Source organism: Danio rerio, chromosome 6 (genome assembly GCF_049306965.1).
Source record: "Danio rerio strain Tuebingen ecotype United States chromosome 6, GRCz12tu, whole genome shotgun sequence".
Lineage (NCBI taxonomy): Eukaryota > Metazoa > Chordata > Actinopteri > Cypriniformes > Danionidae > Danio > Danio rerio.
This window is the reverse complement of record NC_133181.1, coordinates 44,034,274-44,048,355: the sequence shown is the minus strand read 5'-3', so window position 1 is coordinate 44,048,355 and position 14,082 is coordinate 44,034,274. Positions and strand designations below refer to the sequence as shown.

The 14,082-nt window shown below is 35.5% G+C and overlaps 1 protein-coding gene across 1 annotated transcript in view; it reads right to left on the bottom strand.

Moving 5' to 3' along the window:
- The window catches only part of twf2 (twinfilin actin binding protein 2), a 30,684-nt gene that overhangs the window by 2,267 nt on the left and 14,335 nt on the right, over positions 1-14,082 (bottom strand). Inside the window, 5 exon segments of the mRNA NM_001009897.2 lie at positions 1,791-1,912; positions 2,006-2,156; positions 5,998-6,123; positions 7,591-7,695; positions 13,490-13,585. Of these exon segments, the coding sequence (NP_001009897.1) occupies positions 1,791-1,912; positions 2,006-2,156; positions 5,998-6,123; positions 7,591-7,695; positions 13,490-13,585 (600 nt within the window).

Genomic DNA, 14,082 nt, shown 5'->3' with positions numbered 1-14,082 from the left:
ATTCATTTCTCAGTGAATATAGACAACAATGTTTGGTGCATTTAAACAAAACAGTTATATCCATTAAAATAAGAGTTTGGTCAACAAACATCTTTAGGGAAAAAAATAAAATACATTTAAATTGAAATGAAATATTGCAAAGAAAAATTATAAACTTCAATATTTAAACTATTATATTTTTCAAGAGTTCACACTTAGCTCATGATTTATACATAGCTTGTTTGGCGTGGTGTCTCGGGAGAGAGCCCTGAGCGTCCTCGGGCCCAGGGCTCCCCCCTTTCGCAAGGCAAGGGGAAATTGAGCTCAGGTCGATCTCAAACTCCCCCACTGTTGAGGCCAAGGTGAACTTTCTGAGAGTAAGACATTAGAAAAAAAGTTTTAGGCTTATTTTATCTATAATTTAGAGTTTATTTGGACGGTGGGAGGAAACCGGGGAACCCACGCAGACACGGGAGAATATGCAAACTCCGCACAGAAATACCAGATGGCCCAGCGAGGACCCCACACTATTGGTATTCTTGCTGTGAGGCAACAGTGCTAGTCACTGGGCCACCGTGCCGCCCATTCTGGATAAAGGTGGAAAAAGGAGAGGAGGGGGGTTTCTTCCAGCTGAAGATAGTTGTAGAAAGGAAATGAGGAGATATATATATATAGTGATTTGGGATCCTTTGATTGGAGGATCATGATTAGCTAATGTGGGCCAGCTGGGTCAATCATGAGCACGTGCCTCTTGAAATTACTTTAAAATTAAAATTCACTTATGTTTACCCCAATATATTAATTTTGGTCAGGTAATTTGTAGACTAGGATCTTATGTTTTTTTGTTAAATTAGTTGCAGATTTGGCTTTAAAACTGACTAATCATATACATGTATTATTTTAAAGCATCCAGTGGAAAATAACAAATTAAAAGAAAGATCTGTGAGGGGTGTACTCATTTATACTAAGCAGTGTGTGTGTGTGTGTGTGTGTGTGTGTGTGTGTGTGTGTGTGTGTGCGTGCGTGCGTGCGTGCGTGCGTGCGTGCGTGTGTGTGTGTGTGTGTGTGAAAAAAAATACAAATCTTAAAATATTTGTCTACATAAAAATGTGATTCACAAATATGCAAACAATCTTCTAAATATTAATATTAAATGTTACATTAACATTTATATATATAAATATGCAATTGAATATAAAATAAAATACATCCCTAACAGAAAATACTAAAAACATAATAGAATTTAGGTAAGTGAATAAACAGAGTGAAGTTTTCCAGCTAAAATAAATGTTCTAAGAATGTTTTACTACTGTTACCATTAAATTATGAAAAATGTTATTAAAAAAATGTAAGAATGTTATGTTTTAACCTTCTAAAACATTTTATACTGCATAAACTAAACATTTTTAGGAAATTTTCATATTTTTCTGGAAAAATATTCAAAGCTTCTGGACTTGTAGAAAGTGTGTTTTTACCAAGCAGCAACCTCCCGCTCTCCTGCGGGAAGCCAATACGGAAGAAACTGAAACTGCAATTCATCGAAATTCTGCTAGTCCTGGCTCCATATGGTGCAAATTTCTGTTGAGCCCACAGTTAGAATGCCTAACTTTACAACAGAAAAAAGGGTGTTTACAGCTTGGTACGCTCCACCTCTTTGCCCATATTTGGTATCCCTTGGTTGGTGCAATGACACGCGAACAAAGTGGCGAAGGTTGGCCTCACCTACTGGTAGCTTCTTTTGGGTTCTTCATAAACCTATGGGTGACGTCACAGTTACTACATCCATATCTTTTACAGTCTATGGTTTTTACCTTCTTAGCCACCTCAAGATGAAAATCTCTCTCTACTTCATCCAGAAGTCGACTCTTGCAGCTGGAATAGAGCATCCTCTCTTTGATGCTGCAGCTGTAGCCTGGCATAGAGTATATGAACACTGAGGAGACAAACAGAGGAGGATGTGTCAACAGATAACAGTTACAGGAATGAATATAGACAAGATATATGTATATGGAATGGAGAAACTGACCAACAGACTCGAGGTAATCCCCCTCATGTGAGTGTTTGTAGAGGAAGAAGTGATATCTGGGTGTATCCAGAGGAATCCGACACGGCAGGTCGCGGATGTCTGTTGGACTGGTGTGCACCAAGTCAATGGTTTCCTTCTCTGTGTCTAACTTCTACATGAAGAAACCAATAACTTCTGGTCAGATTGTTTAGAAAGTATCTGGTTGGAAGAAATTCACTGCTCTCCACTAATATTGTTAAACATAAGCAAAAAAGGGGTGACACAGTGGCGCAGTAGGTAGTGCTGTCGCCTCACAGCAAGAAGGTTGCTGGTTTGAGACTCGGCTAGGTCAGTTGGTGTTTCTGTGTGGAGTTTGCATGTTCTCCCTGCATTCGTGTGGGTTTTTTCCGGGTGCTCTGGTTTCCCCCACAGTCCAAAGACATGCGGTACAGGTGAATTGCGTAAGCTAAATTGTCTGTAGTGTATGAGTGGAAATGAGTGTGTATGGATGTTTCTCAGAGATGGGTTGCAGCTGGAAGAGCATCTGCTGCGTAAAACATAACCTGGATAAGTTGGCGGTTCATTCCGCTGTGGTGACCCCAGATTATTAAAGGGACTAAGCTGAAAATAAAATAAATGAATGAGCAAAAAGGCTGTGATTTTTTTTGTTTGTCTTTATCCTTTTTGTTTTTTATTTCCTTTTATTCAAGATATTAACAAACAACCAACTCTGCTTCTATTGAGAATAACCAAATGCAAATAAAGCACAGTTTAATCAAAACACTGCCACAGTCATTTGTACCCCTGTTAATTCATTTGAGCAAAACAAAAATTAAATGTACACTGTAAAACATATCTGTATTTTTGTGATTCGTGTTTTTGTTTTTTGTTTTTTCCCTATGTATTTACGCTTTTGAATTGCATTTTGGGACCTTGATTTTTCTTCCAACAACTCTTAAACATTTAAAAAGTTCAAAAAGACTTTTATTTACATTTTTATTACTTTCAAGTGATATAATGTCTGGATTGATGTTGTATTTTTTGGTACAAAAAGCTTGCCAGTTCATTTTCTGTTTTTGTACAGTTTTATGTCTCTATATATTATTGCTTATACATTACATTTATTATTTCAAATGACTAAATGTCAATTAAAGTCACTTTGTTAAACTGTAGAGTTGAATTTTCAACATCAAAAGTCAACAGAGCAGAGATCAAGTTCCCATAATGCAATTCACAACCATAAACTCACAACAGAAAACACGTGTGAATCAAAAATACGAATACTGTTGATTAACAGATATTTTTACAGTGTATTTCCATTCATATTTTACATATGTTAGAAAGTTTCTTTTTTTTCTCTATTCAAAACATCACAGGAGATGCAGTTAATGCAGAACAAAATTACCTTGCATCGGCACAAAACAAACATCTATGAGAAACACATTAGCATCAGAAAACACTATAAATGAATAACTAAGCTTTCATTCATTCATTCATTTTCTTGTCGGCTTAGTCCCTTTATTAATCCGGGGTCGCCACAACGGAATAAACCGCCAACTTATCAGTTTTTACGCAGCGGATGCCCTTCCAGCAGTAACCCATCTGTGGGAAACATCCACACACACTCATTCGCACACACACACACACACACACACACACACACACGCACACACACACACACACACACACACACACACACACACACACACACACACACACACACTCATATCCTAAGACAATTTTAGCCTACCCAATTCACCTGTACCGCATGTCTTTGGACTTGGGGGGAAAATGGAGCGCTCTGAGGAAACCCAGGCGAACGCAGAGAGAACATGCAAACTCCACACAGAAACCCCAACTGAACTGACCCAGCCGAGGCTTGAACCAGCGACCCAGCGACCTTCTTGCTGTGAGGTGAAAGCACTATCTACTGTGCCACTGCGTCGCCTAACTAAGCTTTGTAATTTATAAATATCACAAAGCTTGTTCAGTTTTTTAAAGTGTTTTTCTACTTCTATAGGTATACGCCTGAATGATGAGGAATAGGAAATTGTTCAAGCATGATCTTCTGTTTTACAGGGATCAAGTGAGAAATTGCACAATCCTATAACTCATGCTGTCCAACTAAAGAACAGAGAGCGGTGATTGGAGCAGAGCTGGAGTTTGCCTGGGGAGCACTTACCGTGGCAGACCAGAAGCTCAGATCTTCTTTCTACTTTTTTAATTACTTATAATTGTTTTTTCTTCCGTGGGATTAGCTTGGGGCAACCTTGTGTGAAACGTTAAACATATTCTTTTAAGTATTTTTACAGACAAAAATGTGAGGGAACCCTTTTAATAAAGGCTATTTTTGACATTATAGTGGATTAACATGTATATATTATTTTTTTTTATCAGCAGACAGCATTTTCTTTTATTTTTTGTTTTAGTTACAAAACGTTTTAGTTACAAAATATTCACACATCATCACATGGTGAATGCGTCTGTGATGTACAATTGACTAGACCACAAATGTGACATTTTGCTTGTTAAATTCCTAGCTTCCTTCGTTTTGTCACAGCTGATCACAGCTTAACGTGCCATGCTCATTTTTTTGCATCAGAGAATTGCCCTTCAAATTCAGCCAGTGCCTTGATCGTGGTCAGTATTAGCGGCAGTAGTCCGAGTTGGAGAACTCTATGAATTAACACACACAAAAAAAAAATGGTTTATTGGAATTACAAATTTTGGATAAGCAGTCGCACGCAATAAATGTGAAATGAATATAAACAAACAAGTTGAACACTAAACAATTTAATTTGCTTGTTTAATTCAGCCCATATAAATTGGTTGCGACCACTGACCCGTAAAAGAAATTGTAAATTCAATGAATTATTTTTGTTTCAGTGTATTTATGACTAATTACAATAACAAATACATCCAATGAGATTTGCGAGTCTAAATTGTGTTTTTTAACAAACTATTTTTAATGAACAATTATTTGACCTATATGTATACATTAAAATAACATCATGCAAATAAAATGCGGCGATTTGAAATTTGTTTTTATCCACAGCCTTGACAAAAGACGTTGACTCTGGTCTGGGACCCATTAAACTTTGTTAAGGCCTCCCATAAACTTATAAACTTGTTAAGCCTATGGATTGGAAGCAAAGGGATTTTAAGCTTCACAAAATTAAAACCCAAACTCATTTCAACCCAATCTGAGAATAATGATGAAATTCCAGTCATCAGAAAGTGTCATGAATCAATCTGGAATAGACGTAAGGAGGAAGAATTGAGTGGAAAGAAAATGTCCAAGAATCACAGCTGGAGAATTGCTGAATTTAGATTGGTCTTGAGGTCAGAAAGTCAGACGTCACAAAAATAACAAAACATGTTTGAAAGGGTTTCATAAAAAAGCCTATACTCTATTCAAAAAATAAAGAAATAAATAAAAACAAATCATCTTCAGTTTTCAATTATTCATTCATTCATTCATTCATTCATTTTTCTTCGGGTTTAGTCTCTATTTCAGAGGTCGCCACAGCAGAATGAACCACCAACTACTCCAGCATATATTTTAGCAAGTGGATGCGCTTCCAGCGGCAATCCAGTATTTAGAAACACCCAAACACTCTCTCATTCACAACACACACACACACACACACACACACACACACACACACACACACACACACACACACACACACACACTCATACACTACGGTCAGTTTAGTTTGTTCAATTCACCTGCATGTCTTTGGTCTGTGGCGGAAACCAGAGCACTGGAGGAATGAACACGGGGAGAAGATGCAAACTCCACATAGAAATGACAACTGACCAGCCGAGACTCAAACCAGTGACCTTCTTGCTGTGAGGTGACAGTGCTAACCACTAAGTCACTGTGTTACCCCAACTTTAATTGTCAGTATTTTAAGTCGAAAGTCAAAAGGTTAAACAACAAACTTTTTTTTTTTTTTGCCTCATTGGCCAGTATTAGTGGAGGGCAGTGTAATATGAAGGTGTCGTACCAGTTGAATGTAGTTGATGCGTCTCTCTGCGAGCTGCTTTAAAGCACGTTTGGCTTCAGCCTGTAATGGAAAAGCAAGACCCTGTAGAGTCTGATGTTTGGGGTCCACACTGATCTCAGCCTTCACCTGCAGACACATACACACACATACAAAGTTTGTATTGCAGCAACAGTTCCAGCCAATCTATCAAAACCATTTTCCAAAACAATTCCTATGATCCAGTGCTGGAAGACTTATTATATGGCAGTTGTGTTGTTTGGAAAAGTCTGTTTATGTGGGTGGAGATGGTGGATAAGAGTAAATGGAAAAGCAGAGTGGTAATATGCTGAATGAATGTAATGACTGTATATTTGAATCACAACACACCTGTTTAGAACTGTCCTCACTTGACATCGAAATATGTTTTGTTTTACCAGAAAGCCCTGTTTTCTTTTTGTTTACTATTAAGGACTATCAGTTTCATAGCTTTAAAAAGAATTCTACTTAAAAAATTTTGTTTTCTTTTGCGATAATTTTGTTATGTTTGACTTACTTTAAATTTACTTTTCATTGTTTTTAATTTACCCGTGAGTTCAATGTATCTTGTTTAAGAAACCTTCTTAGAAATCTTCATTTTGCACTTTTAAATAGTATTTCATTTATATTATTATATAATATTATTATAGTAATGTAATATTATGTAATAATAATACTATTACAACATATAATATCCATTATGAAGCAGTCCAGCAGTCAAATTTATATATATATATATATATATACACAACAGTTCTGTCTGGTTCTCAAATCTGATTGGCTGATAGCCGTGATATATTTAAGTAATATCAGCACCCGTACAGCCTCTTTACCCTTTGTCTATTACTCCACCCACATACAGCCAGCAAAAAGCAGACACTACAGATCTAAAGTTTAAAAGATGCTTGCTCAGCTGTTTAAATGTCAGCTTATGATTTAAATCCAACGCGGAAGAAAGTAGAAAAAAAACCTATATAAATGAAGTAGAATATTGACATGGCTTAAATTAAACATTTTTTTTTTTACTATAAAAACACTCAATTTTCATGAAAGAAATGTATTTGTTTTTATGTAAAATATATGTTCATTTACTTTTACATTAAATAAAAAGTGTAGAAATGAGAAAAGTGAGAATTAAAAAAACAAACAAAAGTAGATAAGAGGATAAAATTACTTAATTTTCATGAAAATAATAGTATTTAATTTTATAACAGTGTAAAATAGTTTGTTTTCTTATATAAATTATATAAAAACTATTAAAAAGAAAGTGAACCTTAAAAAAAACTATAAAATTTAGATGGTTCTGAGGATAAAGCATACTTCATTCTCATGGAAAATAACATGATATTGCAAACTATTACTACTAACAACACACAAATGAAATAAAAATAAATATTATACTACAATCATTAAGTAAAATCTAAAACAAACAGTGTTGTGTTTTACACAGGACTCACCTGTTTAACTCTGCCCTGTAACCACAAAGATTGAACACAGACAATATTAAAACAAAGAGCTGAACTCATTCACTTATGTTATAAGTATAGTTATGGACAGATATGTGCAGTGTTTTCTTACCTCTGTGATTTTGATTCTCTGAAGCTCCTGTTCAGCCACTGTCAGAGGCGCTGGTGCTGAGCATGAAGTGATGTGTCGCAGATACCCCTGGAGACAGATGTCCTCCTGAAGATGATAAGCACATTACATTCTCAGTTTTGATTAAAAATTTTAGGTCTAGTTGGTTATTAATCTTACAGTAAGTCATATTTCTTATTTCTATGATGTTTGTTGTTTAGCAATATCATCCAAATGGAAACTTTTTTTCTGGCACAACATTCGCTGTTCTAATTAAACAACAACCAAGCAATTCTGACTTCTCGTCCTTAGAATTGCAGCGTCATGATCATTTCACAATTGCGAGGTAATATCCACAATTCCAAGAAAAAAAGAAATCGCAAAATGGAAGCATTAAATTACACAATTTAAACAGAGTTTTGAGGAAAAAAAACTAAATTTTGATGTGTGTGGAAAAACATGAGAATGGCAAGAGTCACAGTTTTGACAAAATATCAGAAAATGTCAGATGTAAATTCAGATTTGTTAGATTTAATTTTAAATTCTGACAAAACATCAAAGAATTCTAAAAAATTAATTCAGAAGGAAGACAGTCGCTGGGAGAAGGTCGCTGGTTTGAGCCTCGGCTGGTTCAGTCGGCATTACTGTTTGGAGTTTGCATGTTCTCCTCGTGTTGGCGTGGGTTTCCTCCAGTTTCCCTATAGGTGAATTGGGTGAGCTAAATTGGCCGTAGTGTATGTGATGTTCCCAGTGATCGGTTGCAGCTGGAAGGGCATCCACTGCATAAAACATATGCTGGATTATTTGGCGGTTCATTACATTGTAGCGACCCCTGATTAATAAAGAGACTAAGCCAAAAAGAAAATGAATGAATGAATGTATGAATAACAATGTCCTGAATATATATTTTACACTTTACACAACAGAAAGTATTTTTTCTTATAATTATTGAGTTATGAGTTGTGTTTATATCACAACTGAAAATATTTAAACTTACAATTCTTAAAACTTACAACTCTGAATTGTGACGTAACCTTACAAATATTAGAAATAAAGTTTCCGTTTTAAAACAAAACATCAGAATCACGAGCAGGGGCGGACTTAACCAGAAAGTGAGGTGGGCAGCTGCTTAGGGCCCCGGGGAATTAAGGGCCCTGTCCAATGCCAAGAAGCCTGTATTAATCATATAGCTCTTTTATGAATTTTCTATCATATGTTGTAAAATCTGTCTATAACTGTTAATACTTCTTTTCAAAACCAGGGGCCCCCATGAATAATGGAACTTTCTGTCTGTACTGCACATGTGCAAAGAGTGAGTGCTTCAAACACACTGCCAGTCCAGTGTTGCCAACCTAATGACTATTCAGACTTTTAAGTTGACAAGCAAACAATTGAAGTCAGACTTATTATCCCCCCTTTGAATTGTTTTTCTTTTTTAAATATTTCATGAATAATATTTAACAGAGCAAGGAAATTTTCACAGTATGTCTAATAATATTTTTTCTTCTGGAGATTTCTTCTTATTTGTTTTATTTCGGCTAGAATAAAAGCAGTTTTAAATTTTTTAAAAGCCATTATAAGGTCAAAATTATTAGCCCCTTTAAGCTATAATTTTTCGATAGTCTACAGAAAGAATTATCGTTATTCAATAACTTGTCTAATTACCCTGACCCTGACCCTGACTTTAAATGTCACTTTAAGCTGTATAGAAGTGTTTTGATAATATCTAGTCAAATATTATTCTCTGTCATCATGGCAAAGATAAAATAATTAAGTTATTAGAGATAAGTTATTAAAACTATTCTGTTTAGAAATGTGTTGAAACAATGTTCTCTCCGTTAAACAGAAATAGTGAAAAAAATAAAAAGGGGGGCTAATAATTCAGGTGGGCTAATAATTCTAAACTCAACTGTATATAAAGCATAGTGCAAATATAAATACCCTTTTATTAACCATCGGCTGTTAAACAGAAACAAATTGACATATGACATCATGTAGAGACTTCTCATTGAGTTGGCAACACTATGTCAGTCTACCAGCAATCAGAGTAGAGATAGGAGTCCGCAAGAGTGAGAATTTTGAGAACATTTGAGGGGGGAAAAGCCTACTTTTAAACATGCAGTTTGTTTTGCATAAATGCTAGAGCCCCATACCTAGAATTGCTTAGGGGCGCCAAATCCCTAAGTCCGCCCCTGATCGCAAGCTAAAGATTTGTGAAAGAGGTAATATCTCACAATTCTCATTTTTTCAGAACTTTAAGTTACTTAAATATCTTAAATGAGTTTAATGTCTTAAATATCATTAAGCTCCTCAAATACCTTGCAATTCCAACTTTTTCTTAATATTCCAAATTTATATCTTGTGACTCATTAAAGATATAACATTTTTATTAACAGTTATTCCTTTACAAGCTATAAACATACTATTTAGATTAAATCCTAGACCACTTGAAACCATTCTTTCAATATGTAAAACTCATAAACAGACTTGAATAAATATATAAGTTTTCCTCTGTTAAATCTGTTGTTGTTGTTGTTGTTTGTTCAGTATTGTATGTGTGTGTGAGTGTGTGTGTGTGTGTGTGTGTGTGTGTGTGTGTGTGCGCAGCATATATTTAGTCCTCTGTGTGTTGACCATGACTGGTAATCATTTCCGAGAACATTGCCAACGGCCCCCAAGTGTCCAGTTGCTAAATTAAGGAACATGGTGGTCCAGTCTGCACACTTTTTCAACTGTAAATAACACAGCTTCAGGGTATCTGACTGACAGATGGAAACAGATGACAGGTGGACCGTGTGCATTTAGCAGCACGACCCTCATTATAACTTCATTCATCTTCACACGGATAAAAAAAGTATAAACAAACTACATGAAGCCATTTTGTTTATGTAGAGAGTATAGACCTTTTTCTTAGAACACAAAATTACCCATTATGCTTTGCGTGTATGTGCAAGGAGAATACTAAGAATTTCTGGTCGGCAGCTGATGCATATAAACAGTCACATTTGGACAGCTTTAAAATGATCATTTTAATCTATTTTACCTGCTTTTATTATTTTTTACCAATATTGTGGTCGATCAGCAGCACCTGGAATGATCAATTAAAAAAATGAGATCTAATAGGATGGAAACAGCTGCTGTGAGGCATTTTTTCCTCATTAACAGGCGGCATCTTCTGCCATTTAAATTAAGCCTCGTCATCGCTAACATCAACATGTTCACTCTTTTTTTCAAACATATACCTAACCCAAACAAACGTTATTCTCTAAAATGTTTGACACACACACACATACATAGCCTGTACTGCCCCACTAACACACTGATTTAATAACTGTGACAAAGTGAAAATAAAGTGACATTTTGAAATAAAAGAAAAACACAAACCCTGGTAAATACTACACACTAAATGAAACATAAACAGCTCAGGATTAGAATGAACATGCAAATCAGCCAGCAGAATATCGGTAACAGACTTTTATTGGTCATTTTTGTAAATTGCATGACTTATTGTATACCTGTTAAGTTATATGCCAGTAATCTGATTTTATCTATGATGCAGTGAAGTATTGCGTGTGTGTATGTGTGTACGCGTGTGTGTGTGTGTGTATTGAAGAGCCGCTGAGGTAACAGCTAACAGCTAACAAGCCGGGGAAACACGCACACGCACACTGTATTTCTGGTGGCAGACACGTGAACTAGGAAACATTTTTCTCTCACGCTTGAGCCACATCTGAAAGATTATAACAGCTTTAACACACAATTTTCAAAGTTGTTTGTCACATAACACTCCGGAACCCACTCAAAACGCTATTGAAACCCATTTTCGGAGCGCAAGTTATCAGTTGTAAACGCTGTAAACGGAAGTTCTAAACATTCCACCGGAAGACGCTGCAGTCACTATGGCGCCCTCAATGCAAGCCAAGAAAAATGTCAATAGAGAAAACCAATGACTATTACTTTTCAGTCTTCATAGTTCTGGGTACGCTAGCAAGAATTACTTTCAAAGCAGATTTACAGTATTAAAATAAGAACTTTTTACACAGTTCTCAGTTTTGAGATTTTGTGATTTTGATAGTTTTTTTTCTTCAGTTTACTGACAGAAAACATCCAAAATAAACTTTAAGAGCACTCCATTTGCAGCAGATTTCAATTATATTCATATTTTAAAGGCTATTTTCTCTAAATATTTGTTTTTTCTTGCACTGAGCCAAAAATCTCCACTTCAGCAGAACTTACAAAAACAGTTTCATCCAAAATTATATTTTAAAGTTTTTTTTCCTCTGAAGGACTTGTTCATCCATAATTTGCCTTACTTGCCTTAAAATTTTTACACATTTTATTTTTAGAATTTTTATTAAATATTTTTTGAATAGTGGTGTAATAAATACACATTTCCAACATTTTCACTAAAAGCTGTTGACTTTAACGTCAAAAAAATTATTACAAAAATTAAACAAGTTACCTAATGTTGCTTTGTATGCAAATTAGGGCATTTTCAAATTAAATGTCTCATTTGCATATTTAAATGTAATTCATTCATTTTTCTTTGGCTTAATTTCTATTTAAGAGGTTGCCACAGCAGAATGAATCGCCAACTATTCCAGCATGTGTTTTACACAGTGGATGCCTTTCCAGCTGCAGTCCAGTACTGGGAAACACCCATACACTTTTACATTCATACACATACACTACAGCCATTTTATTTTATTCAATTCACTTATACCACATATCTTTGGTCAGCGTGGGAAACCGGAGCACCCGGAGGAAACTAACATGTACATGAGAAGAACACGCAAACTCCACACAGAAATGTCAACAACCCAGCCAGGACTCTAACCAGCGACAGTGCTAACCACTGAGCCACTGAACTGTCCTTATATTTACATGTATCATTTTAAAAAACTCATACAAAAAAGGTTGCCGTTTTTAATGTAACCAATTACCTTTTACTTTTTACCCTATACACATATAATGTCTTGCATTAAATGGGAAAATAAAAGAAATTAGGCAAATTTATATATATATATACACACACACACACACACACACACACACACATATATATATATATATATATATATATATATATATATATATATATATATATATATATATATATATATATATATATATATATGTGAGCTAGCAAGAAAGTCGCTGGTTCGAGTCTTGGCTGGGTCAGTTGGCATTTCTGTGTGCATGGTTTGCATGGTCTCTCCGTGTTTGCGTGGAATTCCTTTGGGTGTTCCGGTGACCCCTCCAGTCCAAAGACACGCACTATTCACCTTATTCTCCTCATACAAGCGGATGCATCTATTTGAATCATTTTGGCTTGAGACTTCCAGTCTCATTCACTCCCATTCATTTTTAGACATTAAAAACAGCTCACTTTGCTGCTTGATGACATTTTCTTATTATATTATTCATCTTTGTCTGTATAATCATGCAAGCACTTGTTTGTAGAGCAAGTAGTTTGACCGTTTACTGCCATTTATTATTCCTAGTCATTTTTCTCATAGGCAACAGAATCGGAAGTTCTAAAACAATCGCAAAAAAGAACACACTTCCGCATTGTAGAAAAAGGTCAATAGGTGTATTGGGTAAATTAAATTGCGAATTTATTTGATTTTGATTTGATTTGATTTGATTATACTTCTCCTTGTCGTCTCCCTCATTATGTTACATCCTTGAGCCAGGTGTAACATGTGTGTGAATGTGAGAGTGTATGTGTTCCCCAGTACTGAGTTCCGGCTGGAAGGGCATTTGCAGTGTAAAACATACTGTATGCTAAAATGATTTTTGGTTCATTCTGCTGTGGTAACCCCTGATAAATAAGGGACTAAGGCAAGGGAAAATGAATGAACGAATGAATGAATGAATAAACGAAACTCATTCTGCTTACCTCAACTGTGCCAAACATCTCATCTTTGACGTGTCCACCACCAAACTCTTTCTTCACTGTGGCGCGAGTGGCAGCGTAAAGCATCTTCTGTCGGACCTGCAGTGAAAGGTAGATGATCAGTTTACTGAATGAATCATCTATAGTGTGGTAATATGTGCTGTATTACAATTCGATTTTACATTTTCAAACAAAAATGGTAGCAAGAATCGCAAGAATGTCCTGGATAGATTCAAAACAATGGTCAAAAATTGACAGCAAATTTTGCAAACAAAATAGCAAGTGACTGAAGTAATTGAAATATTTAAGTAAAATCAATTTCCCAGTACTGGGTTGCGGCTTAAAGATAAAGCATATCCCAGAGTAGTTGACGGTTCATTCCGCTGTGGCAACTCCTGATAAATCAGAGACAAACCCGAAGGAAAATTAATGAATGAATGAAGTAAAATAAAACAACAACAACAACAAAGTTTTTAGAATGACCCTACAGTCTGAAAGAAAAGCCCCAAAAGAAGAAAAAAGTAAGTCTGTTTACACTTAAGAAGATAACAATACATGTAATCTGTGAACGCCAGGCTAGAAAACTAAACTATAAA